General features: G+C 30.8%; 3 protein-coding genes across 4 annotated transcripts in view; all 3 read left to right on the forward strand.

Annotated features, from left to right (window-relative positions):
* The window catches only part of ApepP (Aminopeptidase P), a 230,382-nt gene extending 222,791 nt beyond the window's left edge, over nucleotides 1-7,591 (forward strand). For both annotated transcript variants that reach the window (XM_065514956.1, XM_065514957.1), the window contains one exon: nucleotides 7,381-7,591. In XM_065514956.1, coding sequence (XP_065371028.1) covers nucleotides 7,381-7,497 — 117 coding nt within the window. In that variant the 3' untranslated portion in view covers nucleotides 7,498-7,591. The remainder of the gene's footprint in view (nucleotides 1-7,380) is intronic.
* Nucleotides 7,592-8,092: 501 nt separating this feature from the next.
* On the forward strand, nucleotides 8,093-8,363 carry LOC135949322 (uncharacterized). Its single transcript, XM_065498846.1, has one exon. It carries the CDS (start codon nucleotides 8,170-8,172, stop codon nucleotides 8,326-8,328), a length of 159 nt encoding a protein of 52 aa, XP_065354918.1. The 5' UTR covers nucleotides 8,093-8,169; the 3' UTR covers nucleotides 8,329-8,363.
* A 1,962-nt stretch (nucleotides 8,364-10,325) lies between these two features.
* Nucleotides 10,326-11,030, forward strand: LOC135949606 (uncharacterized). Its single transcript, XM_065499206.1, has one exon. It carries the CDS (start codon nucleotides 10,326-10,328, stop codon nucleotides 11,028-11,030), a length of 705 nt encoding a protein of 234 aa, XP_065355278.1.
* Nucleotides 11,031-27,750: the final 16,720 nt, after the last annotated feature.

Below are 27,750 nucleotides of genomic sequence, written 5' to 3' on the forward strand. Positions count from 1 at the left end.
TAAAAATTAACGAAGTTTTCAAAAAAGAAATCTGTTATTCGCATGTGTTTTTTTCGTTTCTTGTTGTTTGTTGCCGCGTTATATAAAAATCGCGTAAAAAAAAGTCGCGTATTTGAAAAAATGGTTGCTAATTTGAGTTCGCGTAATATCGAATTCGCTTAAATAAAGTACCGCGTAAATGGAGGCTTAACTGTATATGTATATTTTTGGTTAGCAAAAACAAATGAAATTGCTTGTGTATAATATACCAAAAATTTACTACAAAAACATCATACATGCAAACAAATTGCAGCGTGAAAACCATATACTGCAAACGATTTGCGCAGTGAATAATTCAAACAATGAAATAATGGAAGATGCTAATAGTAGACTGATTGTGCAAAGTTAAAAATGTTTAAAGCGAAAATGTTTATTTATAAAATATTTCCGCCACATATATGTAAATATTTCGCCGCATATAGTCACAGTAGAAAAATGTGAAAAAACTATGAAGTTGATTTGGGTGTACAAAATAAAAAATTGTATTAAAATGTGTGTTAATAAAGAATTTTAGTTCAATAAAATAGAAGTTTTATTTTTTGAGGTATGTAAAATTGTATGTATTGTGAAAGATAGCAATGCATTGAAAATACATTAAATAAGATTCTGGACAAAGGATAGCGGAGGATAGATATTATTGTTGGATTTTTTAATACGAATTCAAATGTATTCATGCTGGTGGTAATAGGAGTCCAGAAAAATTAGTAAGAAAAAAAAATAATTTTGTATGTAAAGCGGTTAAAAAATGATAGATAATACAACAACAAAATGTGACAACAACAGCCAATGAATACCATGTAATTATAAATAACAGGATCTAAAAACAAATAAATTTTATGAATGAAATCTATCATTTGTTGTGATAAATTATTCTTGCTTTCATGCATGTTTCCTTCCATAATCTGGTTGTTGCATTTTCTATCCATTTTTAACTCTTTTCCTTTCTTTTGTTGATGCTTACATTTTCTATCATTCCTCTTTATCCTTTTTTCTCCTGCTACAAAATCACTCACATCACGATTGAACCTATTTATGTATTTGTTTATGATTTTTGCATAAATTGTTGTTGTATGTATACACATTAAAGGCCTGCACAAGACAACATTTTGTAGAAAAATATCTTACTTCAAAATTTGATGCTTTGTTTTGTTGTGTCGACGCGAAAACCATGTTGTACCATGTCATCGCGCCACGAAAATCGTGTTGTACCATGTCATGCCTATAACTATTGTTGTTGCTGTTGTTATGTGTGGTAGCTTGAGTTGAATTGATGTTAACAAGTGTCGCATTGTTACGCAGAATAAAATTGCAAAGCAGAATGAAATTGTACACAACTGCTGAGCAGTGAAAATCTAAGAAATATTATTATTTAGCATTATATTTTTTTTTAAATATTTAAAACAAATAATATAAGGATTTTTAAAAAATATAAATAATAAAGTGTAACACAGACAAAATAAATTCATAAATAAATTTTTTAATAAATATTATTAATCGAACATGAATTTGTATCCTAACATTTTTCATTCAGAATTAGAACATGTTCATTAATATTATAAAATTGTACATGAAGGAAATTTTTATCTTCTGAACTAACCTAAACCTTTGTTATACACACTCTACCTCTTCAACCCCTCGCCCACAAACTTCGTCTGTCTGCCTTTCAATTTATGCATTGTAAAAGGGGACTTAATAATATTCCATCGGTTGTACCTATGTCAGGTAATATTAAAAATATGTGAAAAACATTTTTAATTCCATGAAAATTATTGGCATTTTATGGCCAATAATTTTGTAAACTAAATATTGTAAAATTTTCCAAAACAACATTGAAAAACCCATTTATGTACTTTCGTATTTTTATTTTGACCTACTATATAATATAAATATAAATTTCAGTTGTATTTTTATAGTCAATTTTTTCTTATTGCGCACAATAAATACTACAAATGAATTGAAATCATCTCATACAACAAATGCCTCATACATGATTTAAATGACTTGAAATTATTTTCCATGTCATTCATGTCATCTGTTAATTTTTTAGTGTTGTGTGTGTTATGATGTTGTTAAAATGATGCTGCCATGGCGTAATGATTATAAGGTGTATGCGTTACGGCAACAAATACAACAATACAAAAACAAATAACTTTTATAGTGTCAAAAACAACTGACATAATGTATACAAACTACAGCAAAAAAAAATTTTGACAAGATTGAAGTTGTAAACAAACTCGAGCAAAAAAATAATCAGCTGTTTGATTAATGTCACCTTGTATATCATTACACCATGGATGCTGCATTTGCTTTTTGTTTTGATATACATTGCCTTTGCGTGTTGTTGTTAAGTAGGTAAAAGAACATAACATGACATGACAAAAGCATCATGTGGCAATTGTCTTCATGTTAAACAATGCAGCTTGTGCAGGTCTTTAATACACATACAGCAATTTTATTGCATTAAACACATTCAAGACAACAGGCTACACGACTACACGAACACAAATTCTGCTGGTTACAGTTGTAGTCGTGTGTCAGCTACTGAATTATTTTAAAGACGACAGCTACAAAGTAAACAGCTGATTTATAATTCAGTGGTGCCACTTTAATAAAAAATAACCGTACAAAATTCCAAAGTAATTAAGATTGAATCAATTATTTTGAGTAAAAATATATATATGGTTATAATCAATTATGTACCTGTTATTAATTTATTTCAATATGGTTATCAGAAACTTCTCTTAATTAAGTAAAAAAATATATTTTTTTAAGCACTAATTTGATTTACATTTTTTTATTATATTAGCAACACTATTTCTGTTTTGTAGTTGACAAAAATAGAAATTAGCCTAATTCGGCTACATCGGCATGAGTAGTCGTATGGCCGTGTAGCTGTGCTGTCGTTAAAATAATCGTCTCCATATAAACGTGTGCATTTTATTTTTGACAGATTGAAGTTGGTAGCCTGCTGTCTTGAATGTGTTTAATGCATATATCATAATTACGTAGAGTAAGTTCGGGTAATGTGGTATACATATTTATTATTTGACTATAATTTTTAGAATCTTAATTCGATTGGAACAGTTTTCAGCTGGTGTTTTACTACAAGTGTTAGGTTTACATCCATGAAAATAAAAAAGTCTTTTAAGTTCAAGTTTCAGAGAAATTTGGGAAGAAGAGAAAACACCCATAAACAAGCCATTGAAAAAATTGGCGGGTATTGTGGTATACCATGTTCTGTTAATATTGTATACCAAACCGAATAACCGATACATAGTATTTTAATTTGTAAATGAGTTGCGTTTTATTTAAATCATCCTTAATGGATGCGGTTAAAGTTGGCGGCTGACCAAGCTTACCAGAAGCTCCTCAATACATTCTTCGCTTCGTAGGAGACATTGAATGACTGATGCGAAAAAAATGTCCATTTGTTGTTTCTAATAGCTCAGATAGCGTTCTTCAAATCTTCCGCTGCCCATTTTCATACTTCACATTTCTTTGGCATATTATTTGCTTGAAATTCTTTAGCTATACAGTAATTTTGACTTACCTGCACAACCAACTTTACACGATATTTTGTGCAGGTAAGTTAAAAGTGCAGTTAACATCAGTTAACTTACCTGCTCATTGATGCTGGTAAGTGCATTTATGTTTACTGCCCAAAAAAGCAGCTAACGGCAAATAATTTACATGAAGTTTTGTGATGTTTCCCTTTAAAAATAACGACAAATTTGGTATTTTAGCTACTTTTAAAATTATTAAGAAGTTTACAACACAATTTTTTATTCAAAATCGTATTTTTCTTATTTTGTTTTGATTTAATTTTATATTAAGCAGCTAAATGAAATTTTTTCATGAAAACCAGTTATAGCTTCCAAAAGTATTATGCACTTATCTTAAATGTGCAGGTATGAACAATGCACTTAAATTAACGAATTTGTATGGAGTTTGATAAATAAATATACAAAACACAAGTTTTGTGCACTTATATGCAAAATGCTCTTAAGTGAAAGGCAGGTAAGTCAAAACTACTGTACCACATTTGCCGACCACGTGGTTTAATGAAATTATTATAAAATTAAATATATAAACTAAATATACTATATTGTTACATATGTTCTTCAATAGCAAAATATTCCCATTTGACTTTAAAATTAAATTAATAAAGTTTAAAACACGTGATTGTAGAAAAAAATTAATTTTTAACAGATCACAAAAAAAGTCTACCATAAGATAATGCTGATTTTTTACAACTGACTATTTCCATGACCTGCAAAAATGAAGTACACTCACCAAATGTGAATTTTCTGAGATCATAAAACTTAAGCTTGGTACCGCTACTCCTATGCTCTTAGTTTTAGAGAAAAACAGCTATACCACATTACCCGCCTATACCACATTACCCGAACTTACTCTACTTGTGTGTATAAGTTGATGTTGTTGCAGTTAATATCCTCTTGCTCCTGTTGTACTTAACCTGTGCCTTTTTTGCATTTACATATATCTTACACATAAAATTGTTCTTGCACAATTATTTTCTATGCTGCTTATTTTTTTTTGTATGTTCTCCTGTTACAAATTTTACGAAAGGATACATTTGAATGTACAACACTTTATATGATAGATTTCATTCATAAAATTTATTTGTTTTTAGATCCTGTATATACACATTATTACATGGTATTCATTGGCTGTTGTCACATTTTGTTGTTGCATTATCTATAATTTTTTAACCGCTTTACATACAAAAAATTTTTTTCTTACTAATTTTTCTGGACTCCTATTACAATACATACAATTTTACATACCTCAAAAAACAAAACTTCTATTCTATTGCACTAAAATTCTTTATTAACACACATTTCAATACAATTTTTTATTTTGTACACCCAAATCAACTTCATAGTTTTTTTCACATTTTTCTACTCAGTGACTATATGCGGCGAAATATTTACATATATGTGGCGGAAATATTTTATAAATAAACATTTTCGCTTTAAACATTTTTAACTTTGCACAATTTCGTATTTTACATTTTTCAACATCGTATGGTTTGGCAGTCTACTTTTAGCATCTTCCATATTTGCATTGTTTGAATTTGTCATTGCGCATATCGTTTGCAGTTTATGGTTTTCACGCTGCAATTTGTTTGCATGTATGATGTTTTTGTAGTAAATTTTTTGTATATTATACACAAGCAATTTCATTTGTTTTTGCTAACCAAAAATATACATATATTTATGCAGCAAATGTTTTAAAAATGAAAAATTTTCATTTTGTCTTCTAACTGCAACGTAAAATATTTTGTAGGCAAAATATTTTTGGAAAAACTTCGACAAATATTTCTACCATGAAGCTTGTGCATTAGAGTGCTCCAAGAAAATAAAATTGCGAATTTTGACCGTCCCCCCCTCTAGAATTGTTCTATGTATTGTAGAAACACATTGTGTAAAATATTAGGATGATAGGATAACGTTAACTGGTGGCGCAACGACGCTGAAGTTTTGAGGTGCATTTACAAGGGGAAAATATAAAAGGGTCAAAATGAATGTGTTTTTCGTGATTTTAAAAGTTGAGGGTCATTTAGACCCCAAGTGCTATTAAGGGTTAATTTCCATTTTTGTACTGTTATTGTGAATACTAGACTTCATTTTATATTTTTCTTAAGTTTCATCAAAATCGGCCCAAAAATATATAATATTTCGCAATCTTTCCATGAGAAATTCCAAATATTGAAAAAATTTACCTTTGACCTTCACGATTTAAGGGTTAAAGTTTTCCGATTTTAGTAAAACTTTCAGACTATATTTAAAATTACCTGGACTATATTATTCTGAATAGCTTTTACTTAAAAATCATTACAGTAAGGAAATTCTGGTCATTCCCAAAAATATGGCCAAAAAATTAGTTTTTCTCGAAAATCGCAAAATTTATATCGCAGGTACGGAAAAACTATAGGAGGTATTGACATACTTTTTTCAAATTTTTATTCCCTATTATGTTGTCAATAAATCCCCATGTGATGATCAGAAAATTCTGAAATTTGTTTAACAAAATTTTTAAAAATTTGATATTGGAGTTTTGAAACTGCCGTTAAAAAAATTTATTTTTTTTGGTCATACCTGCGAATAGGTTAACGGTATCCTACGAGGACAAAAACTCATATACAAGTAAATATAGATATATTTTAAGTAAAAATAAGCTTTTATTTTAATATTTCTCAAAATATGTTAATTTTGTTCATAAATTTCTTGTTCTAGTGGCCTGAGACACGTTAATGGCCTGGCGATTTTTTAATAACTTTAACATTTTTTCACCAATTTTTGTCTTTTATATCTTATTATAACGACAATTACGTACACATTTCGATTCTTTTAAATTAAATTGTAAAAGTCATTATTTAATGGCAAAATTTTTACAAAAACTGAAAAAATTGCATATTTTCCCCTTGTAAATGCACCTCAAAACTTCAGCGTCGTTGCGCCACCAGTTAACGTTATCTTATCATCCTAATATTTTACACAATGTGTTTCTACAATACATAGAACAATTCTAGAGGGGGGGACGGCCTGTACCTAAAAAGTTTTTTTCGTCCATACAATCTTGGAGCACTCTATTGTGCATATATTGCATTGGATTATAGTTTGTATATTTTCAGTATTTGTGCACGTTAATATGAAAACGATTCATATTTATTGCGCAGTCGGTAGTCAAATGTAAAAAACGTTTAACTAATTTTAAACCCTGCTATCAAACACAAGCAAATAATGTGTCGGTTCAATTCACACACGAGGCAATTTTTTTCTGTTTTTTTTTTGTTACATTTTATAGTAGGACCCATGAATTTATAAGTAGGACCCATGAATTGTTTGAAATCTCGAACAAAAATAATAAGTAGTTTTCAGTTTGCTCCAATATTACTTGTTGGCTGACTAAGTAAGTAAAGTTTTTGCTGGGTTAGTTCATAACTTCAAATGAGGTATGAGATAATGTTCGAATATCATTAATAAACTGATTCAAGTTTGGCTACTGATTCGAAACGGTTAAACGTAACGATAATTTATGCAATTTTGGTAACATTATTTGAGCGGTAACGTCGTTTTAATGGTAAATGTAGTTTTGGTCCGGCTAAATTATTAATAAAATTTACAAAAATTAAAAATAAGTCGACAAAATACTTTCGATTATGGTAATCATATTTATTTTAATAATATAAAATTATTATAGAATAACGATAATTTCAATTATTTCAGTAACGGTATTTTAGCGGAAACGTATTTTGATGTTAAACAAAGTTATGTACTTACTATTCATACAGCCACATTATTCTTATTGTTCTAGGTTGATTTGCTTAATGACTATCATCGTGAAGTTTACGACACTCTTTCCCCTATATTGAAAGAACAAGGTGATGGCATGACGTTGTCCTGGTTAGAACGAGAAACACAGCCAATATAAAATATACAAGTTTTGTAAAGTTGATATTTTACTTATGCATTTCGTATTTGCTATCTTTTTATAAATATATATCAATAAAAAGTATGTTTGAAAATGTGGTTACTTTTATTATAAATATATACCTTTTTTTAAATAGCACTATTTGTTAAATGGTGTACAAATTAGTTTGGAAAAATTTTAAAACTATCACTTAAGTTATGTACAGACGACAATTCCCACGACAGTCATTACTACGCACTGGAATGATCCGATATACACGACCAAGGGCTGTCAATTCCTGCAACAGTTTTATTCCTGGTTCAGTTTTATGGAACCGGTTGCACCCAATTAAGGTGCAACGCTTGTTTGGGATAGTGTCAACTCAGAAACTGCTACTTACACAACCATGAAAGGCAGTGGTCGGAGAGTTATGTAATCCCATCCAATGAGAAATGACCAATTTGGCGGCGCACTATTGACCAAAAGTCCAATAGTAAATATTTTGAAACTAAGGTGATTAAAATATTGGCAATTGTGGGCGTGGCGTTCTGTTAAAGACAAATATTTTATATTATATTGTTGTCATTTTAACTAAATCAGATGTGTTCATGGAGAATATTTGGAAAAGTCTTCTTTACCTTAAAACTCCCCTGCAAAACATAAGTATTTTTTTTTTGAAAATATTACATAAAAATGGTGCAAAAAAGTAATCCTGCTGTAAATTTCTTCAAAAGCATTTATCACAATGAATTTCAATGGTCTGTGGTAAAAAGTTTTGGATTATTCTTCTTGGGAGTACGAATTGCCAAAGAATTTGTGGGTGTTGAAATAATGCCAGCCATTCACCATTAATCCGTTTTTGTTTAGCTTGTCCTTAGTTTAAGTATGAAACATTGGAAAATTTAATTTTGTTTTATAAAATACTGTTGAAGCCAGTTCAACAAAGATTAGAAAGATTTTCTTTGGGTGTAACAAAGTCTCTCTTTGTATTTAAACTTTAATATTATTTCTCTTTTTATTTATCATTTTCTTTGAATTGTTATTTTTCCTCATGAACTCTTTTAAATTCGCTTTGAAATTAGCGACCTTTTTTTCTATAATTACTGTTTTTATGTACTTAACTTTTTTTGCCAGAACTAAGTTCATGAAATTTGTTTTATAGTTAGTAAGTTAGTTATAAGTAAGAACTCAATAAAGCAAGAAGCTTGTTCATTAGGTTTATATGAAACCTGTTTGTGTTTTATTTGGAAACACACTCAATTTATTGGGAAGATGAGTTACCTCAAACCAATATATGGTCCTTCGAAAAGTCCTAGAATAGGCTAGGACAGGAAAGAATTAGTGACTTGGAGTCTACTAAATTCCAAAAATCGGCAGCTTGCACCTCCGGTGGCAACTCCATCAACGCAAAGACAATAGGTTGTCTTATAAAAGGGTACTTCATCGTGCTTACGGCAGAAGAAGTAAGGTGATACATCATTGTGCATCCCATGTCAGTGAAACAGTCAACAACAAGAAGACTATTTGTGCATCCTATCCTGGAAAAGTACATCATACTAAACAAAAGAAGAATTGGCAAAAACGCAGAAGAAAAAGGTATGTACTGTGTTTATTAGTTATTTTGTGCGACATTGTCTTTACTTGTCTTTACTCAAAAAAAAAAAGAAAAAGTAAAGGCTAATATACAAAAATAAAAATCATCATAACCAAAAGCAAAAGACAATTTACAACAACAAAAATATATGTACCTTTAACCTAAAATTATTTAGTTAAAGTACATTACAAAAGTAATATAATTTAAAAATACCACTAAATTGTATTATCTCTAATAACCGCTAAACATTATACCACTAAATAATATTGTCACCACTAACGAATTTCTACAAGAAAAGGAAAAGAAAATAGAAGGAGACATCTGTATGCAATATCACTAAAACAGCAATATCACTGTCATCTTTACACCACTTAATACAGGCAAACGTTTCATACCAACTTGTTCCCATTACAGCACACAACTTCACGAATGAAGTAATAGAAAACACAAATTGAAACTAATCGTGGTGCGTGAGTTCAAATTTAAATAAAATTAAAAACAAACCATTAAAACATAAGAATAAAATCAGAAAAATCTGTGAACAAAAAAAAGAAGAAAAACAAAAACTACATACAAGAAATTATTAACTAAAAACAGATAAAAGTGGTGGTTAAAAAAAACAACATATCCTAGTGGTTGTGTAAAACAAATAAACCAAACATTTAAATAATAAAAAACCAACCTCACGTTGTATGTGCAATATAATTTGCAAAAAATATATATAACATTATTATTCTAAAATAAAATACAAAGTTTTTCAACAAAATTAACTACAAACCAATATAACTACAAACAAAATTTTTTTAACAAAATTCCGTTACAATATTGTATAAAGACAAGTGTCTCAAAAATAAAAAACAACAACAACACTAATTAACCGGTGGCCAGAAACAAACAAATGCAGTTGTGTGACGTCACTAACTACTTAAAAGAAGTCAGAAGTTCCCAAACTAAAATAATTGTGGGACATTATATAGAACCGGTGATGATTTGAGCTTTCAAAATTTATTTTTGGATAACAAAATTACAACAAAGTGCGAATTTGGAAATAATAATTTAAGAATTTGGCTCATTATTATTTCGTGTTTTTAATACACACAAAAATATTCGCTTCTTCAAGAAGACGTGTAGCTCATAACGAGGTTGACTTTTAAGGAAGTTTCAGTTTCTGTGAACAATTTAACAGTTTTTTGAGAAATTTTTTTTCGAATTTGATCTGGGTCATTAGGGTTTTTTTTCGGTCTGGATTAGAAAAATGGCGGCATCAAAGAGAAGATGCAAGTTTGACCTGATTCAGTTGGTAGTATTCTGCACAAACTTTGAGAGAACTTGTCCCGTAGATTGTTCGTTTGCGTTTCTTGATGTCAAAAAACAAGAGTTAGAAAGAAGATGGGTCAAGTTAGTCGAATCATATGAGGAATATGTTTTAGAAGATGAGGAAACGGATGGTGACGACCATAAAGATGAGGTTTCCTTAAGATATGAAGAAGCTAGCGATTTATACCAGGCCTTAAAAACTAAAATTTTGGAAAAAATGAAAAAGACCACAGTAAATGAGAATAGGCCTACAAGTAGCAGATCCACATTAAAGTTGCCAGCATGTGACATACAAAATTTCGACGGCGGTTACTCGAAGTGGCCTGCGTTCCGAGATATGTTCCAGGCAGTTATAGGAAAAGATTCATCAGTAGCTCCAGCCCAAAAATTATACTATTTGCGAACCAAAGTGAGGGGGGAGGCCTACCAAGCCATAAAGGATTTTAACTTGGTAGATGATAATTTCCAATTGGCTTGGGAGAAATTAAAGAACAGATTTGAAAATAGAAGGCTCTTGGTACAAGATCAAGTTAAAAAGATTCATTCGGTCACTCCAGCTCAAAATGAAAACATCAAATCTCTTAGGCAAATTCAGAACACAGTTAACGACTGTTTAGTAATTCTAAAGAATTATAAAATTTAATTGCCCGATTACGATCCATTTTTGATTCACATCGTTGTTTCAAAACTTTCAGATGAAACAATTAAAGAATGGGAAGTTTCTTTAAAAAATCACCGTGAATTGCCTACATGGCAACAATTAAATGGTTTTCTCTCGGAAAGAATAGAAATTATAGAAACCATGACCGATAGGAAAAAGCCCACGCCTAAAGAAAACCAGTCTTCAAGAACTCATGCATTTCACACACAGAGTGAACAAACTTCAAGTTACAGAAAATGCAAACAAAATCACCCCCTAAGAGTTTGCAAATCATTTAAGTTACTGTCACCAAGTGAGCGCGTTAAATTTGTTTTTGCCAATAAATACTGCGTTAATTGTTTATCGCCTACACACTTTAAATCAAAATGTATGAGTAGAAATACTTGTTCTGTATGCCACAAAATGCATCACACAATGCTCCATTTAGAAAAATCTGAAAATTCAAAAAGTAATAGTGTACCAACTGGCCATTCCCAACAAACTTCGCAAAATGAGAAAAGTTCAACTTCAAGTACTCAAACCGAAACCAATGATTTTAATACTCAAGTCGAAAGTTCGTCTGTTTCCGATAGCAACCTTCAAGGTAATATTCAAGCATATTTTGTTCATCGTGAAGGCACTACAGTGTTACCTACAGCACTTATTCATATAGAAAATTCTGGAGAATTATTTACCGTAAGAGCTCTTCTAGATGCTGGTGCAGAAAAGAGTTTTCTTACAACTCGTATCCAACAAAAGCTTACAATTCCACCTGAAAAGCATCCCCGCCAAATATCAGGTTTCGGTGGAACAATTGTAGGAAGTTCCAAAGGAAAGTGTTTTGTCACCGTAAAATCGAGAGTTTCAAACTTCAAAATAAAATCTTGGCAGTTGTGGCGCCAAAAATAGCGAACCTTTTACCATCCCGTCCTATAAAACTCCAAAATTATGCTGAAATACAAAATTTAACTCTTGCAGATCCCTACTTTTATCAGCCTGCTGCTATTGATATGATCATAGGCAGCGATTTTTTGCCCTTTATTAACCTTGAGGGTGTGCGACAAAATATATCTGGTAATTTAGAAGCAAGAGAGTCTCATTTTGGCTGGTACTTGTCAGGACCAGATAATACGTCTGAAATAAACGCGTTCACAACCATGGTGTCTACGTCAGATAATTTTCTTCTCCACGATCAAATTAAAAAGTTTTGGGAACTTGAAGAGGTCGGAAAAGATATTATAATAACTGAAGCAGATTCATTTTGTGAAAACTTTTACCAAACGTCTACTAGACAATCAGATGGCCGCTACGTTGTCCGCTTACCATTTAAAGAAGAGTTTCCAACAGACATTTTTTTGGGTCCTTCAAGGAACAGTGCTTTGGGTCAATATTATAGGATGGAAAAAACACTCGAGAAGACCCCCGAATTAAAAGAAAATTATCATAAGTTCTTCAAGAATATATTGATTTGGGTCATATGGAACCAGTATTTCACCAAGAAAATAACTCTGAAAGGCAATTCTCTTATTTTCTACCACACCATGCAGTTATTCGACCAGAAAGTAAATCGACCAAAGTTAGGGTTGTCTTCAACGCCTCTAAGAATAGCGGATTTTCATTGAACGACGTCCTCTTCAGTCCGATTTGATGCAGATAGTGCTTAGTTGGCGCTATTACAAATACGTCTTCACCGGCGACATAGATGGGCACTTTGCAGTACCAGTAAAATTTCAGTAAAAATAGATTTTTACTGATTACTGGAAAAATTTTCAGTATTCAGTAAAGTTTTACTGATTACTGAAAAAATGTTCAGTATTCAGTAAAGTTTTAATCATTACTGAAAAAAAACAGTATTCAGTAAATTTTTACTGAATACTGAAAAAAAATTCAGTAATCAGTAATTTTTTACTGATTACTGAAAAAAAATCAGTATTCAGTAAATTTTTACTGAATACTGAAAAAAATCAGTAACAGTAAATTAAAATCGATTATGCAATTACCGGTAAAATTTTATTAATTATATGTTAGTAGAAAAATATGTTAGATATGTTATTAGTAAAAATATTTACCTAAAGCCTTAGCCCACTGGATTTGAACCGAGGGCCTCACGTTTGCTGGTCGCCGTTCTACTCACAACACCACCCCCTTATTTATTAATTGTGCGTTTTTAAATACTATGTACTTTATTTTCTGTTCGTGTGAAAAACAGTTTAAAAAATAAAATAGACAAATTAACAAAATATACATATTTCGATTCAAAATGTATGCATGTAAACAACGCACTCTTTGTTTTGTTTTTTTTTTTTTATTTTCTTTCGACATAAAAAATAATAGGTATACTTGTGGTTTGTATTTTTATAAAAGAGAAGAAAATTTGTAAATTGGTTTAAACGAAACTTTTTATTTTTTCAAGTTGCAACTTCAAGAAAATCCCCATATTACTACTTTTGCTACAAAAAGTACTAAATTGTCATGACTGATTGTAGGATAGTAAGTGAAGTTTTTGTTGAGAATATAAAATATTTTAAATTTAAAATAGTTTTAAAAAAAAATATAAAAAATACTTAACACGTCTAGGATTCGAACCAGCGATGTCAATCTTGTAGTCCACTGTTCTACCGACAACACCACTGCGTAGCTATCTGATTCTATGTAAATTATTTTTAAATATAAATAACAGTTTCCTTTCCGTTTTAAACAAAATATTTAAAAATAAATTCGGTCAATTGACAAAATATAACTGTTACTTACATTTTTTGTTTATTAACACTTTCACGTATGCGGTCACCGGTGCCCCAAGATTTGCTTTAAATTATTCTCAATATAGAGCGAAATTTTGAGTTCACAGATATAGTAAATGGTTATTTCCAAAGAAAACTAATTTATTTTTAAGAATTTCATGGCACTGCCTGCCAAAAATATAATATCCTGCGATAATGTTCAACAATTATGTCTTAAAATATGGCAAAGTACCCGATGCTGAAACTCGTATTTTACCACAAAACCCGAAAAGTTCATTTTTAGATTTTGGGGAAGACAGCGATGGTAAAGTTTGTGTAATTATTTTTCAGTTAAATATTTGTTTTAATGTATTTTGAAATTTATTTACTTCTTTCAAATAGATGTTAGCAAGGCGTATTTCACAAGGTGACAGCAGTGGCGAATTGAAATAAATACAGGCGAATTCACTTATTTTTTATATATAGAGTTTGACATACGGGCGTACGGGCGAATATTTTTTATATATGTAGTTTGACATTTGTGCGTACTATTTCTATAATCAGCTGTGCTGCCGATGGCACCTTATTAAATGCACCTTGGATGTTAGTGTACAGTGTGTTTCTAATGACTCGGGGAATTATCTACATGAAACAATTTTATACCTGGCCGAACGAGACACGACTACAAACTGTTTCAAAACTCACACTGCAATTAAAAATGTGTTTCTAAAATATAATACCCCGTTGCCCTCGTCCGCCCCTGTAGAGCGATTATTTACATTCGCTGGAATTGTAAATCGTTCTAGAAGACAAAAACTAAGTGACGCAAATTTTGGAAATGTTGGTGTTAAGAAGAGCTAACGGTGGAAAATAAGACTTATGTATTTGAAAACAAAAAAAACTTTTTTTCATCAAAAATATTTTTTTAACAATAAATAAAATAAATATTATTAATTCTTTTTTATGTCTGTTCATTTACTTTCCTAGTAAGAGTGTGTCGAAAATCCTCAAATACATATTAACATGTAATTCATAAAATTTTACCGGTAATGCATACTAGACTTCAATTTAATGATACTGATTTTTTTCAGTATTCAGTAAAAATTTACTGAATACAGAATTTTTTTTCAGTAATCAGTAAAATTTTGATGAATACTGATTTTTTTTTCAGTAGTCCGTGAAATAATTTACTGAATACTGAAAATTTTTTCAGTAATCAGTAAAACTTTACTGAATACTGAAAATTTTTTCAGTAATCAGTAAAATTTTACTGGTAATGCAATCTAAATTTCATTACCAGTAAAAATTTACTGAATACTGCAATGCTTAATGCATTAGAAATATAATGCAGTGTGCCCATGTATGACCGGCGACATTGAAAAAATGTTCCGTCAAATTGTGATGCATAAATCTGATCAGCCATATCAGCAGATATTTTTCCGTAATGAGACGGATAGTTTTGTGAAATCATTCCAAATGAAAACAGTCACTTTTGGATTGAATTGCGCGCCATTCCTGGCAATTAGAACTCTACAGCAGTTAAGTGACGACTGCAAATATACATTTCCAAAAGCATCCATGATTTTGAGGAACGAAATTTATGTGGATGATATTTTGTCTGGAGGACATAGTCTTGAGGAAGCGAAATTGAAACAAACTCAAATAACGCGAGCTTTAAATTCAGCAGGCTTCCCCTTGAAGAAAATTACAGCCAATGACAGTTTTCTACTGAATAACTTGGCCCGGGAGGATCTTCTTGATGAAGATTTCTTAAAGTTTGATGATTCTAGCACCATTAAAACCTTGGGAATTCGCTGGAATGCGAAGTCAGACTTTTTCTATTATGTAGTAGAACCGAACCAAATTTCGCTCTCCCCCACGAAAAGGCAAATTTTATCGGTTATTGCAAAGCTATTTGACCCTCTAGGTTGGCTAGGTCCAATTGTGGTAATAGCTAAACTCTTGATGCAAGAGTTATGGGAACTTAAGGCAGGCTGGGATGAGAGTGTCCCACCGCATATACTGGTAAAATGGAACACATTTTTACAAAATTTACCACAAATCTCCTCACTGAGAATTCCTAGATGGGTATATTTCACACCGACTCATCAAATACAAATTCACGGTTTTTGCGATTCATCAGATTCATCAGATTCAACGAACCTCAACATCTCATGGAGAAATAAATTGTAATTTGCTAGTAGCAAAAACTAAAGTTGCCCCAATAAAAAAGACTACAATCCCTAAACTTGAATTATGTGGAGCGGTTTTACTCTCAAAGTTAGCGAAAGGGCTAATGGAAAACGCAAAGTTCCCCTATGAACTTTATTTGTGGACGGACTCCTCTATAGTCCTCGGATGGCTACAAAAACCGCCACACTCTTTAAAAACGTTTGTTGCAAATCGTGTAACAAAAATAATAAGTATTGCCAGCAATAGTCACTGGAAACATGTGAAAACGGAAGACAACCCTGCGGATCTTGGTACTCGTGGTTGCTCTCCCCAAGAACTCTTTGAGAATCAAAGATAGTGGCATGGACCCACCTGGCTAACCCAGCCCTGTGAATATTGTCCAAAACCTCGAGATTTTGATCCAACCGACTTGGAGACAAAAAAGGTCTCAACTTTTCACCTGAAAGCTACACCAGTGGATGCACGCAACAAAAACATTGTTCCCCACGAAGAAATTGATGCTGAGGTCATAATTAAAAGATTTTCGTCTTTCTCCAGAACACTTAGAGTTGTTAGTTATTGTTTTCGATTCATTCATCGCATTCGAAAACGTCAATTTGAAACCGAAGATTTCATAACAACAAAGGAAATTCGATTTGTGAAAAATCGTTTGATATTAATAGCTCAGATGCATAACTTCTGTAAAGAATACGAATGTCTTCAACACAAAAGGCCTATAAACCGAAAGAGCAGATTACTGACTTTAAGTCCATTTGTGGACAAAGATGGTTTGTTACGTGTTGGAGGTAGACTAAGTTATTATGGACTTAGTTTCGAGGAACGCCATCCTATAATAATTCCTGAAAAATCACACTTTGCTACTCTTTTTTTCAACTACACACACAAGATTTTGCTTCACGCTGAACACTATATTATGCTAAGGGCTATACGACATGGGTTTTATATGCCTCGACTTAAAAATTTGGTAAGAAAATGTATTCGGAATTGCAAAACCTGCACTATCTACAAGCATAAAGTTCAACACCAAATAATGGCCGCACTTCCCCCCGAAAGAGTAAATTTTTCATTGCCGTTTACTTATACTGGCGTTGACTTCGACGGTCCGTTCAATCTAAAAGCATCCAATTTACGCAACGCGAAATTAATGAAAGGTTATGCATCCATATTTGTTTGCTTCTCCACTAGAGCAGTACACTTAGAAGCTTGTTCAGATATCACTACCGACGCATTCTTAGCTTGTTTCGACCGATTCATTGGACGCAGAGGTTTTCCAAAGACAATGTTTTCTGATAATGGTAGAAATTTTCTTGGAGCCAGTTTAGCTCTACTAAAAAGTCATAATGAATTCTTAAAAAACACCAATTATAGCTCCACCTGAAGCTCCTGAAGAACCTCCGTTAGAAAGCGTCAGTTTTATTAAACGCTGGGATCGTCTAAAAGCTCTACAACATATATTTGCACGTCGTTGGAAAAACGAATATATAACCGAGCTTCAACGAAGAGTCAAATGGAAAGCAGAACAACACAACATTAAGCCAAACGACTTCGTCATCGTGAAAGATGATTTATTACCACCCACTGAGTGGCGTCTGGGACGCATTACTAAAGTCATCCACAGAAAAGACAGTAAAGTACGAGTTGCAGAGATCAAAACACAAAATGGTATTATAATACGTTCCATTGCTAAATTGTATATTTTACCAACCTCTCACATTGATGATAAAATTCCAAACAAATCTTTAAATTAATCCACCTGATTTAAAAATTTAAGCCACACATAGAAAAGAAAAAAGTCGCAAAACAAAATTTCTAATAACACAGTATATATATTTTTTTCTCTTCTTCCTCTCTAGCCAACACTATGCCACGTTGTAATTTGTGCCTTAAAAATCACGCACTCAGACACTGTCAATTGTTTGTATCTAAGTCGGTAGAAGCCCGAAGACAATATGTCATTAAATGGAACTACTGCCTAAATTGCCTAGCACACACGCATCCACGTCCTGCATGCGAATCGACCAACCGTTGCGCAATTTGTGGTGCCAAACATCATTCAATGGTGCACCGTGAGCGTCCCCATGACGTCATATCTTCCAGTTTTGAGGAAGAAACTGATGCTCATATTCCTGTCGAAGAGACCAGGCCTATACCAGTCGAAGAAACTACGCAGAAAATAGAAGAAGAATACCCAAAGAACGATCCCCATGATCTCTCATATTCGCTAGACGAATTGCCAACATTGCCACCTTTTTGGTCAAATATCATTCCACCACTCGTAAGAGTAAATTTAATCCATAAGGGAAATCGTATGTGGGTCAATTTGTTGTTGGACCCGAAGAGGGAATGCTCATTTTTAATAAGAAGCGTGGCCAATTTATTTCCGAATTTCACACCCGATTATCGTCGAGGAGCGGAAGAGTTTGGTGTATTCGATATCGCCCCAACATATGAACCCCGTAAACACTATGGCCCCATCGCTCGTTGGAATTTGTTGCTGAAGGATGCTGATGTAATTGTCCCACCACCAATTACAGACCCCCGGCTGGAGGAGCATTTTAAATTTCTAAACCAAAAGGCACACCCTAAATTTGCTATGTGCCGCGAAGTTGACGGTATTATTGGCCATAACACGTTAGCAGTCATAATGTCCAAATACGAAATCCTAGAAGATGAAGGACTCCCAAATGCCCAGCGCTCAATTTTTGGTTGGGTCATCACAGGACAATGGCATGGCTGTACTTGCCACTAACAATTTGCGCGGGAGTATGTTGAAGCCAGTTCAACAAAGATTACCCATTTTCTTTGGGTGTATCAAAATCTCTCTTTGTATTTAAACTTTAATATTATTTCTCTTTTTATTTATCATTTTCTTTGAATTGTTATTTTTCCTCATGAACTCTTTTAAATTCGCTTTGAAATTAGCGACCTTTTTATACCCTTCAGCTTCGTGAGAAGGGTATATATAAGTTTGTCATTCCGTTTGTAATTTCTACATTTTTCATTTCCGACCCTATAAAGTATATATGTATATTCTGGATCCTTATAGATAGCGGAGTCGATTAAGCCATGTCCGTCTGTCTGTTGAAATCAATTTTCTGAAGGCCCCAGATATCTCCGGGATCCAAATCTTCAACAATTCTGTCAGACATACTTTCGAGAATTTTGCTATTTAAAATCAGCAAAATCCGTCCATAAATAACGGAGATATGAGCAAAAATCCGAGACAACCTCTGAAAATTTCATCAAAAAACACAATGTATTGCATGCTTTGACAAAACAGCAACAAAACGTATGGTTGGATGTGCAAGCTTTGCGTATTTTGTTTTTTGTTTGTGTTTTGTTTCTTTTGGCGTTGTTGTTGTTTTTTATACAACTAAACGTTTGTTTGGTTGTGTGTTGGTTTTTTTGACAAAAAAACAACAAAACGTATGGTTGGATGTGCAAGCTTTGCGTATGTTGTTGTTGTTTTTTATACAACTAAACTTTTGTTTGGTTGTGTGTTGGTTTTTTTGACAAAAAATCAACAAATCTTATGTTTGAATATGCATGCTTTGCGTATTTTGTTTTTCTTTTGTGTTTTGTTTCTTTTGGCGTTGTTGTTGTTTTTTATACAATTAAACGTATGTTTGGATGTGTGTTGGTTTCATTGCCTTGCGTATTTTGTTTTTGTTTTTTCTTTTGGTGTTCTGTTTCGTTTGGCGTTGTTGTTGTTTTTTGTGTTCTTGCTAAATTTAGGATGCTGTACGCTGAAAGTGGGCAATGTACATACAACCTATATACTAATTATAAAAAATAATAATGCATCCACAACAAAGGTGAAGGGTATATAAGATTCGGCATAGCCGAATATAGCACTCTTACTTGTTTTTTCTATAATTACTGTTTTTATGTACTTAACTTTTTTTTGCCAGAACTAAGTTCATGAAATTTGTTTTATAGTTAGTAAGTTAGTTATAAGTAAGAACTCAATAAAGCAAGAAGCTTGTTCATTAGGTTTATATGAAACCTGTTTGTGTTTTATTTGGAAACACACTCAATTTATTGGGAAGAGGAGTTACCTCAAACCAATAAATACCAATAAAATATTATATTGTTACGAAATTGTACTTGAATTCAAATATAACGATTTCAACGTCTGATTTAAAGTTGCATAATGCTTTCAAATAGCAGTGCCCAAACTTTAACATAACTGTGGGCAATATTAACATTGAATAAAAGCTTTCAGTTGACCATTGATCGTAAGTATGACAACACTGTTTGCTGCGACCGTATATTCGAATTCGAGTATTCAGTTACAGAACATTGTAGAAAGTACACCACAGATGGCGTATGTACACTGAGGGAAAAACGACGTTGCAAAATCGACAACGGTTGGTGTAATTTTTTGGCAAAAAGTCCATTTCAGGTGAGAAGAAAAAAAGTTATATATTTCAAGTCTGGGGACTTCGAGCTTTACACCAGTAAAATTTTGTATCATTGTGGGTCACTGTTTACAAATGACATAATTTTCATATTTTTGTGAATATAATTTATATTTCAAAAATATTATATAACACCGTGCGACAGCAATTATTGGACTTGAACGGGACCATATACATATGAAACCTTATGTCATATATAGTAGAACTGCGTTTTCAGTTTTTCATTTTGTGATCTTTTCTCTCTTTTAAAGGACTTCAAAGTTTCAAGGATGTACAAATTTATAAATAATTAAATAAATATTTTTATAAATGTTTGTCAAATAAAAGAAGACGGTCACCAGAAATGGAAACAATATTTTTTTAATTTTTCAGGACAAAAAATTTCAAGGAAAATCCTTTAAACATTTTTTCTTTCATGTCCCAGATAATTTTCCTACTAATTTTAAAAAAGGGTTGAGTCTATTAAAAGTTAATTCGTTTTTATTTATCAGGATACATTGTATATAAAAAGTTAAATATCTTATGTAACATCAAGCATATAGTAGTTTTGAATTGACACGTCAAAATTCTTATAAATAATTTTTAATAAGTGGTAATTTTTAAAAAGTAATATGGAATGTCCTAATAAAAACAAATTTTGTGTTGTTTGTGGTTTATTTGTACCTTTTAATAAAGAAAAAAATGTAACAAAGGATTTTGTGGATAAGTATGAACAATATTTTTTAATAAACATGGTTCCGAAGGCATGGTATACCAGAAGTTGTGTGCAATTATTGTTACAAGGGGTAATTTGGTTGAAGCGGAGTGAGCATTCGCGCGATTTGTGTTACTTTTGCCGAAATCAGCCGAATACCATCAGGCTGAAGAATCAAGATAGGGAGAAAATCGTTTACCATAAATGTGATTCAGTGCAGCCCGCGGTACTACGTTCAACATCAAATCCAAAGGCTCCATCGGAAGAGGTTCGCACAATTCCATGTGATGATTTAGAATTACTGAGTATCGGCTCTAGATCAGAACTTTATTCGGAATTTTTACCAATAGGAAATATGCTAGCCGATCCATCGCCGCATTTTATAACCCAAACGGATTTTGATGATCTCGTGCGTGACACAAATATTTCGCAAAGAAGTGCTGAAGTATTAGGTTCCCGATTACAACAGTGGAAATTGGTTTCTGAAGATTTTTGGGTAACATCAGTCTGAAAGCGGTCAAACGAGCAATCATTTGACGCATGTTTCAAAGTGGATGACCAAACTGGCATCACTTACGCATATGATGTTGGAAAACTTTTCGAAACTATTGGCCATTCCTATGACCCATATGAATGGCGCCTCTTTATAGATGGATCAACGAAGAGCCTCAAAGGTGTGTTGCTTCACGTAGGTAATGTGTATCAGTGCCAATTATTAATGGTACAGATGTTAAAGAAAATTATGAAAATATAAGCGCTATTCTAAAATTAATAAATTATGACCGACATTGTTGGATGATTTGTTCTGACCCGAAAATAGTTGCCATTTTAATGGGTTTAAAAAAAGGGTTTGCCAAACACCAATGTTGTTTGTGTCTTTGGGAAGGTCGGCGCTAAGATCTTCATTACACCGACCACAAATGGCAGCCTCGTATTGTTCATCAGCTTGGACAGGATAGCATTGAGAATATTCCGCTCGTGCCGTCATCAAAAATAATACTTCCGCTGCTACACATTAAATTGGGACTTATAAGAAATTTTGTTCGTGCACTCGACGTTGACACTGCAGCTATGGTGCACTTGATAAATTTTTTTCCCAAATTAAGCGAAGCAAAGATTGACGCCGGTAGGTTCGATTGCTAAATACTTATATTATTGTATTAACCTAAGTAATCTTTTATACTTTAAGGTGTTTTTAATGGACCCCAACTAAAAAAATTGTTAAATTGCAAGGAATTTCCAAACCTATCACCTTTTGAGAAAAATAGTTGGAGGAGTTTAGATGCCATAATAGAAAATTTCTTAGGTAATAGAAAATCTGGAAACTACGAAGAAATCGTCCGCAATCTCGTTCTCAACTTCGGTGAAATGGGTGTGAATATGTCACTGAAAATACACTTCTTATAATAATTATAATAATTGTTCTTGCTGGTACTAATTGGGAATTTGTTAGAATTATACTAAAATATGAAAGAATAAAATTTAAGTAACTCTTTTGTTTCATTTCCAATGATTGTCTTTTTTTATTTGATACACATATTGACAAACATTTATAAAAATATTTATTTAATTTTTTATAAATTTGTACATTCTTGAAACTTTGAAGTCCTTTAAAAAGAAGAAAGGATCAGAAAATTAAAAACTGAGAACGCAGATTTACTATATACGATCTCCAGTTTCATGTGTATGTGGACTTGTTCAAGTCCAAAAAGTACTATCTAATATTTTTGTAATCTTAATTGCTGTATCGATAAAAGTATTTTTTTTAATGAACTTAATAATATGTTTTTTTCTGTTTAGGCTTAACTTATAAAGCTATAAGAACGAAATTTAAGCATGTGTTAAAGTATATGCATGGTTTCAACATATTTTTTTTTAGAAAAATATATTGGAAATTCTCAAGCATATAAAAGGATACATTTTTCAAAAGACATTTTTTACAACTTTTCGTCCTGAAAAGTAAAAATAAAAAAAATTATCTACTTCTAGAAATTGTCCCCTTTCATTTGATATCCATATAAAGAAAAACTAATGAGCAGAACTATTTAAATAATTTTTTTGAAATTTGAAATTTCTCAGGTTTCATATGTGTATAGTGTCGTTCAAGTCCAACAAAAAAATGTAATGTTGAAATGATAGTTAATTAAACAGATGGAACTGGAGCTTAAAATAAAAATGAAAATTATTAGTAATTTGAAGATAATTATTAAAAATTTTTTATTTAAACCTTATAAATATGATTTTTTTCCAAAAACTTGTTACGATTTTATGATCTCTATTTGGAAAATTTACATTTATTTTAATATTTGAAATAAATTGATATATTTCATTGTCATGGGTTGATTGTTAGTGAGGGTTACTTCCCAAATTTCTATTAAACAAAGAATTTTAAATTTCAAGGTTACACATTGGTTTTTTTCTTACACGCATATATTTGTATATAAGTATGTATGTATGCTGCACTCTTTATTTTGATTAAACACCATTTAAGAGTTGCAATAATTTAACTAACTACAATAATAATAAAACTCTATGTACGTGGTTGTTGTTGAGTGTCTTTTGTTACTCTTGTGTTTTTTTTTGTACAAAAGAACACATGCAGTTTTTTATTGCTTGCTGTCGATACAGCTTCTTTCAAAGAGAGCAGATTATTTTTTTTTGTAGTTTTTTTTGCATGTGCCTTTTAAAGTAAATTTCTTGTGTTTTTTTTCACTTCGTTCATCACACTCAGAAGTAAGTAATGTTGTTTCATTACTATAGTTTGTTTATATTAGACCAGGGAAAGGCAACCTATACTATTGCATTTTACGACTGTATTAGTTATACACTCTCTCCGCTCTCACCTCGAATCGGTGTTGCCAGTAAACTTTCGTCTCTTTTCCCCAATTAAAAATGTAAAATCTCATATTGTTCATCATACATCTTCAAAAGTTGGGACATTTTTTTTTTCACTGGCAACGCTGATTCTTAAATTGTGCAATAAAAAAACGATACACAACCTGCTTGTTTGAGTTCTCAAGCTGTACTGATTAAAAGTTGTTTATTTCTCTACAATGCGTGTGTACACGTACGTAAGAGAAGAGTAAATGAAAAACGCGGCGCCCATGTTTTGCCTTTCCCTGTATTAGACCCAACATTTTTTTTTATATTTTGTGAAATGCAACGGGACTTCTTTTTTTTTGAAAAGACGCTTGACTTTGACTTGTCTTTTATATTTTTTCAGTAACCAAGTCATTAAATCAGTAAACGTTGAGCATTAAACATCAACCGAGGAGAAATTAAAAGTGGTAAATTGACATATTTAAATAAAAGTAATTTGTGTAATTATCAGTGGCCTATTTTTTTTTGTGAAAATATCAGTGGCCTATTTTACCATTATATAATCACCTAATTACTGGAGAACATTGATGGTAAGCTTCCAAACTATGGCTAGTGGTAAAGACATTTTGAATTAATGTAGGAATTTTCTTGGTTTAGGAAAGGAACCTGACACGTCAAGTTTCATCACGTGGGAGTATTCCACCACACAAATCTTTATAAGTGCTCCTAAAATAAAGTTTCATCACATCGCTTAGAATCTCACAAGTGTTTTATTGAACACATAGTTTTCTTTGACAAATCCAGAAATCTTTCCTGTCAAGTTCCAGAAGATTCCAAAACTCACACCGAAAAGAAAGCGCGCGTGGTCTTCACGACACCATAAACCACGTGCAAGCCTTCCATTTTGCAAGTCAATTTATCATAAATTGCAAACAAAACATTTTTATTATTGTTCGAAACTTAAAACGTAATTATTTTTGGAATTTATTAATTCCTAAATTTAAAAACAAAATTAAATTTACAACGAAATTTCTAATTTCTGCCTAAGTACTCTTAATTAGGTACTTGTAATTTCTTTCCCCTGCTATTGTCATAAAACAAATGTAATTATAATTATGCTAATGTTTAACTTAAATTATTAAATCTAATTTAATTAAAATTAATAATTACACTAATTACTTAAAATTAATGTTATATAAAGCCAAATTCCTTTTTTCAAACAATTTAAATTTATAAATTCACCTAAAACTAGTTACATATACAACTTATTTGGCCATTAATTAATTAAACATAAAAACATAAAATATTGCTTTAAAATCTTACATTAAAATTAAATCATAGTATTCAAATTCACTTAAAATTAAATATTGTAATATAATTATTCCATAACAAAAGAAAAAACTAAAAAGATTAAAGAATATTAAAAAAAAATGAATTTATACAAAAAAATGTGAATTAAAATCCAAAATCTTTTATTTATTACAAAAATCATAATTCATTCATGTAATTTTAATTCATTCTAATCAATCATTCACATCATCGATTAAAATTTACTAACTATTTCTAAAATATAATATTGTTTAACCTTATTTAAACCAATTTACAAACATGTAAATTATATACAAAATCAAATCAAAAATCTAAAGAAGCAAAAATTAAAATTTGTCAAACAAAAGAAATTTGAAAAACATTTAAATAATATTGAAATTTAAAAAAATATTGAATTGATATCGATGCGAATAAAAAAAACAATTGAAAAATTAAACAAAAAGTAATTAATGTAAACCAAACAACAAAGTAATTTAAAATATAATTTTGAGTAATAATGTGTTAAATTTTAAATTAAAGTCAACAATTTTGAATATAAAATTAATTAAATTAAAGATCATGCTAAACCAAATCTGAAGTAAAGTGAAAATCATGTAAATAACCAATTAATTGATTTGAAAATTTAAAATATTCTAATGCAAATTATTAATTCTGCTAAATTGAAAATATAATTAATATGAACTAAATATTAAAGTGATTAAATTAAATAATTCTAAATTAAAATGAATTTAAAATCAAAGTTATTGCAAATATAAATAGATAAATTAATTAATTGAATAATTAAATAAATAAATATTAGATACTAAATTAAAATTGATTTAAAATAAAAAAAAAGTATATAAATTTAAATTTTAAAACTGATAATTTAAATATTAAATTAAATATCACTAAATTAAATTCAAAACAACGTAGAATTTAAAATTATTAAAATATTAAGTTTAGAAATGTTAACAAATTAAATCAAATTTAATTGGCATTAAAATATTTATAAATCCTAAAAATTAAAAGAATTTTTTTTTTAATTCAATAAAAAACTAAATATTTGAATTAAAAATTAAAAATAATTTGCATTAAAATATTCAGAAATCCTAAAAATTAAATTAAAACAAAATAATTTGAATTAAATATTAAATTGAAATAATTTCCATAACATGTCATAAATTCATAAAAATCTAAAACTATGTAATTTAATTGAAATTTTTAAACATTTACAAACAAAACATCTCAAAAGAGTTTGAGTAAATTTGCTATTTTGTACTAATCTTTTTTCTTGAATATAGATTAACATTTATTAATAATTTAACAATCAGTACAACAATATCTTCATGCAATAATTGCTGGGCCCACCTATTGATGCTGCAGACAACTCTACATTAAACATACACCAAAATAAGTGCAAATCTGCAAAAGTTTTGTGAGTAATTTAATATTTCTTTTATTTTTATTAATTATAATTAAACCTAATTATTTAAATTAATGTTAACTTAATCTCTAAATATTTTCAATTATTGTTTTTATAATTGAAAATCTTTTCTTTCGTTTTGATATACATATATCGGTAATTTTGAAATGAATCAAATAAATAGTGTTTTTGTAATATTATAAACAAACAATATGCAATTTTAAATAATTTCAAAGGGGAATGGTACACAATACAAAATATGAATTCTTGTAAGTAATAATCATGTCTAATATAGGGACAGGTATAACATTCGGGGTACTTTTCCTGTCAAGGCGTCTGACCTTAAGTCAGTGGGAGGGAACCAATGTACCCTACATGGCTCAACAACTTGCCATGGTTAGTTTTGCGATTTTTTCTTAAAGTTTTCTGATATATATATTTTTCTTTTTGCACACTGTTGCTATTATCTTTGGCATGGTTAGTGTGTTACGTGTTTACGTGCAATAGAATTGATGGGATGAGAACCAAATTTACCTTTTCTGTGGCTAGCTGGGAAATCTTCTTCATGCCTCCTCAACAATTTTATTTTTGGTATAACAACTTGAGTTTTGGAAATGTATAAAAATTTTTATTATTCAGCTTGTATCCGGCGCGTAACAAACTTTAAGTTTCAAAACCTAGTGCCAAGCAGTGCCAGAGGATATTTTAATGGTTATAGCACCAATCGACGCATTGAAATGTTCTCTGTCCAAAATTTTGCGACAGTCTGCGACCGTTCATAAACTTAAGAGTTATTGCCGATAATATAAAAATAGTTGTTAAAACTTAGGATATGTTTACCATGTAAAAATTTAATGAAAAATTTTAAATAAATTTTTAGTAATATGTATAACATTTTGATGATAAAATTGGCAGATATTAGTCTCACATTTAAAAAAATGACAAATTCAATATCTGTTTAACGCCTTTTTATATTTATAAGTTATATTAACTATAGTCGAATGTCCGATATTTATAGTTATTCTGAAAAAAAAAACTTGAGTAAAATAGTATTTTATTACCGTTAGATATATTCATTTATTGTTATAGTTTTAACAATTGAATATCCAAACTATTAGTCCTGAAAATGTCGAAATTCTAAGAA

This window comes from Calliphora vicina, chromosome 1 (assembly GCF_958450345.1).
Source record: "Calliphora vicina chromosome 1, idCalVici1.1, whole genome shotgun sequence".
Classification (NCBI taxonomy): domain Eukaryota; kingdom Metazoa; phylum Arthropoda; class Insecta; order Diptera; family Calliphoridae; genus Calliphora; species Calliphora vicina.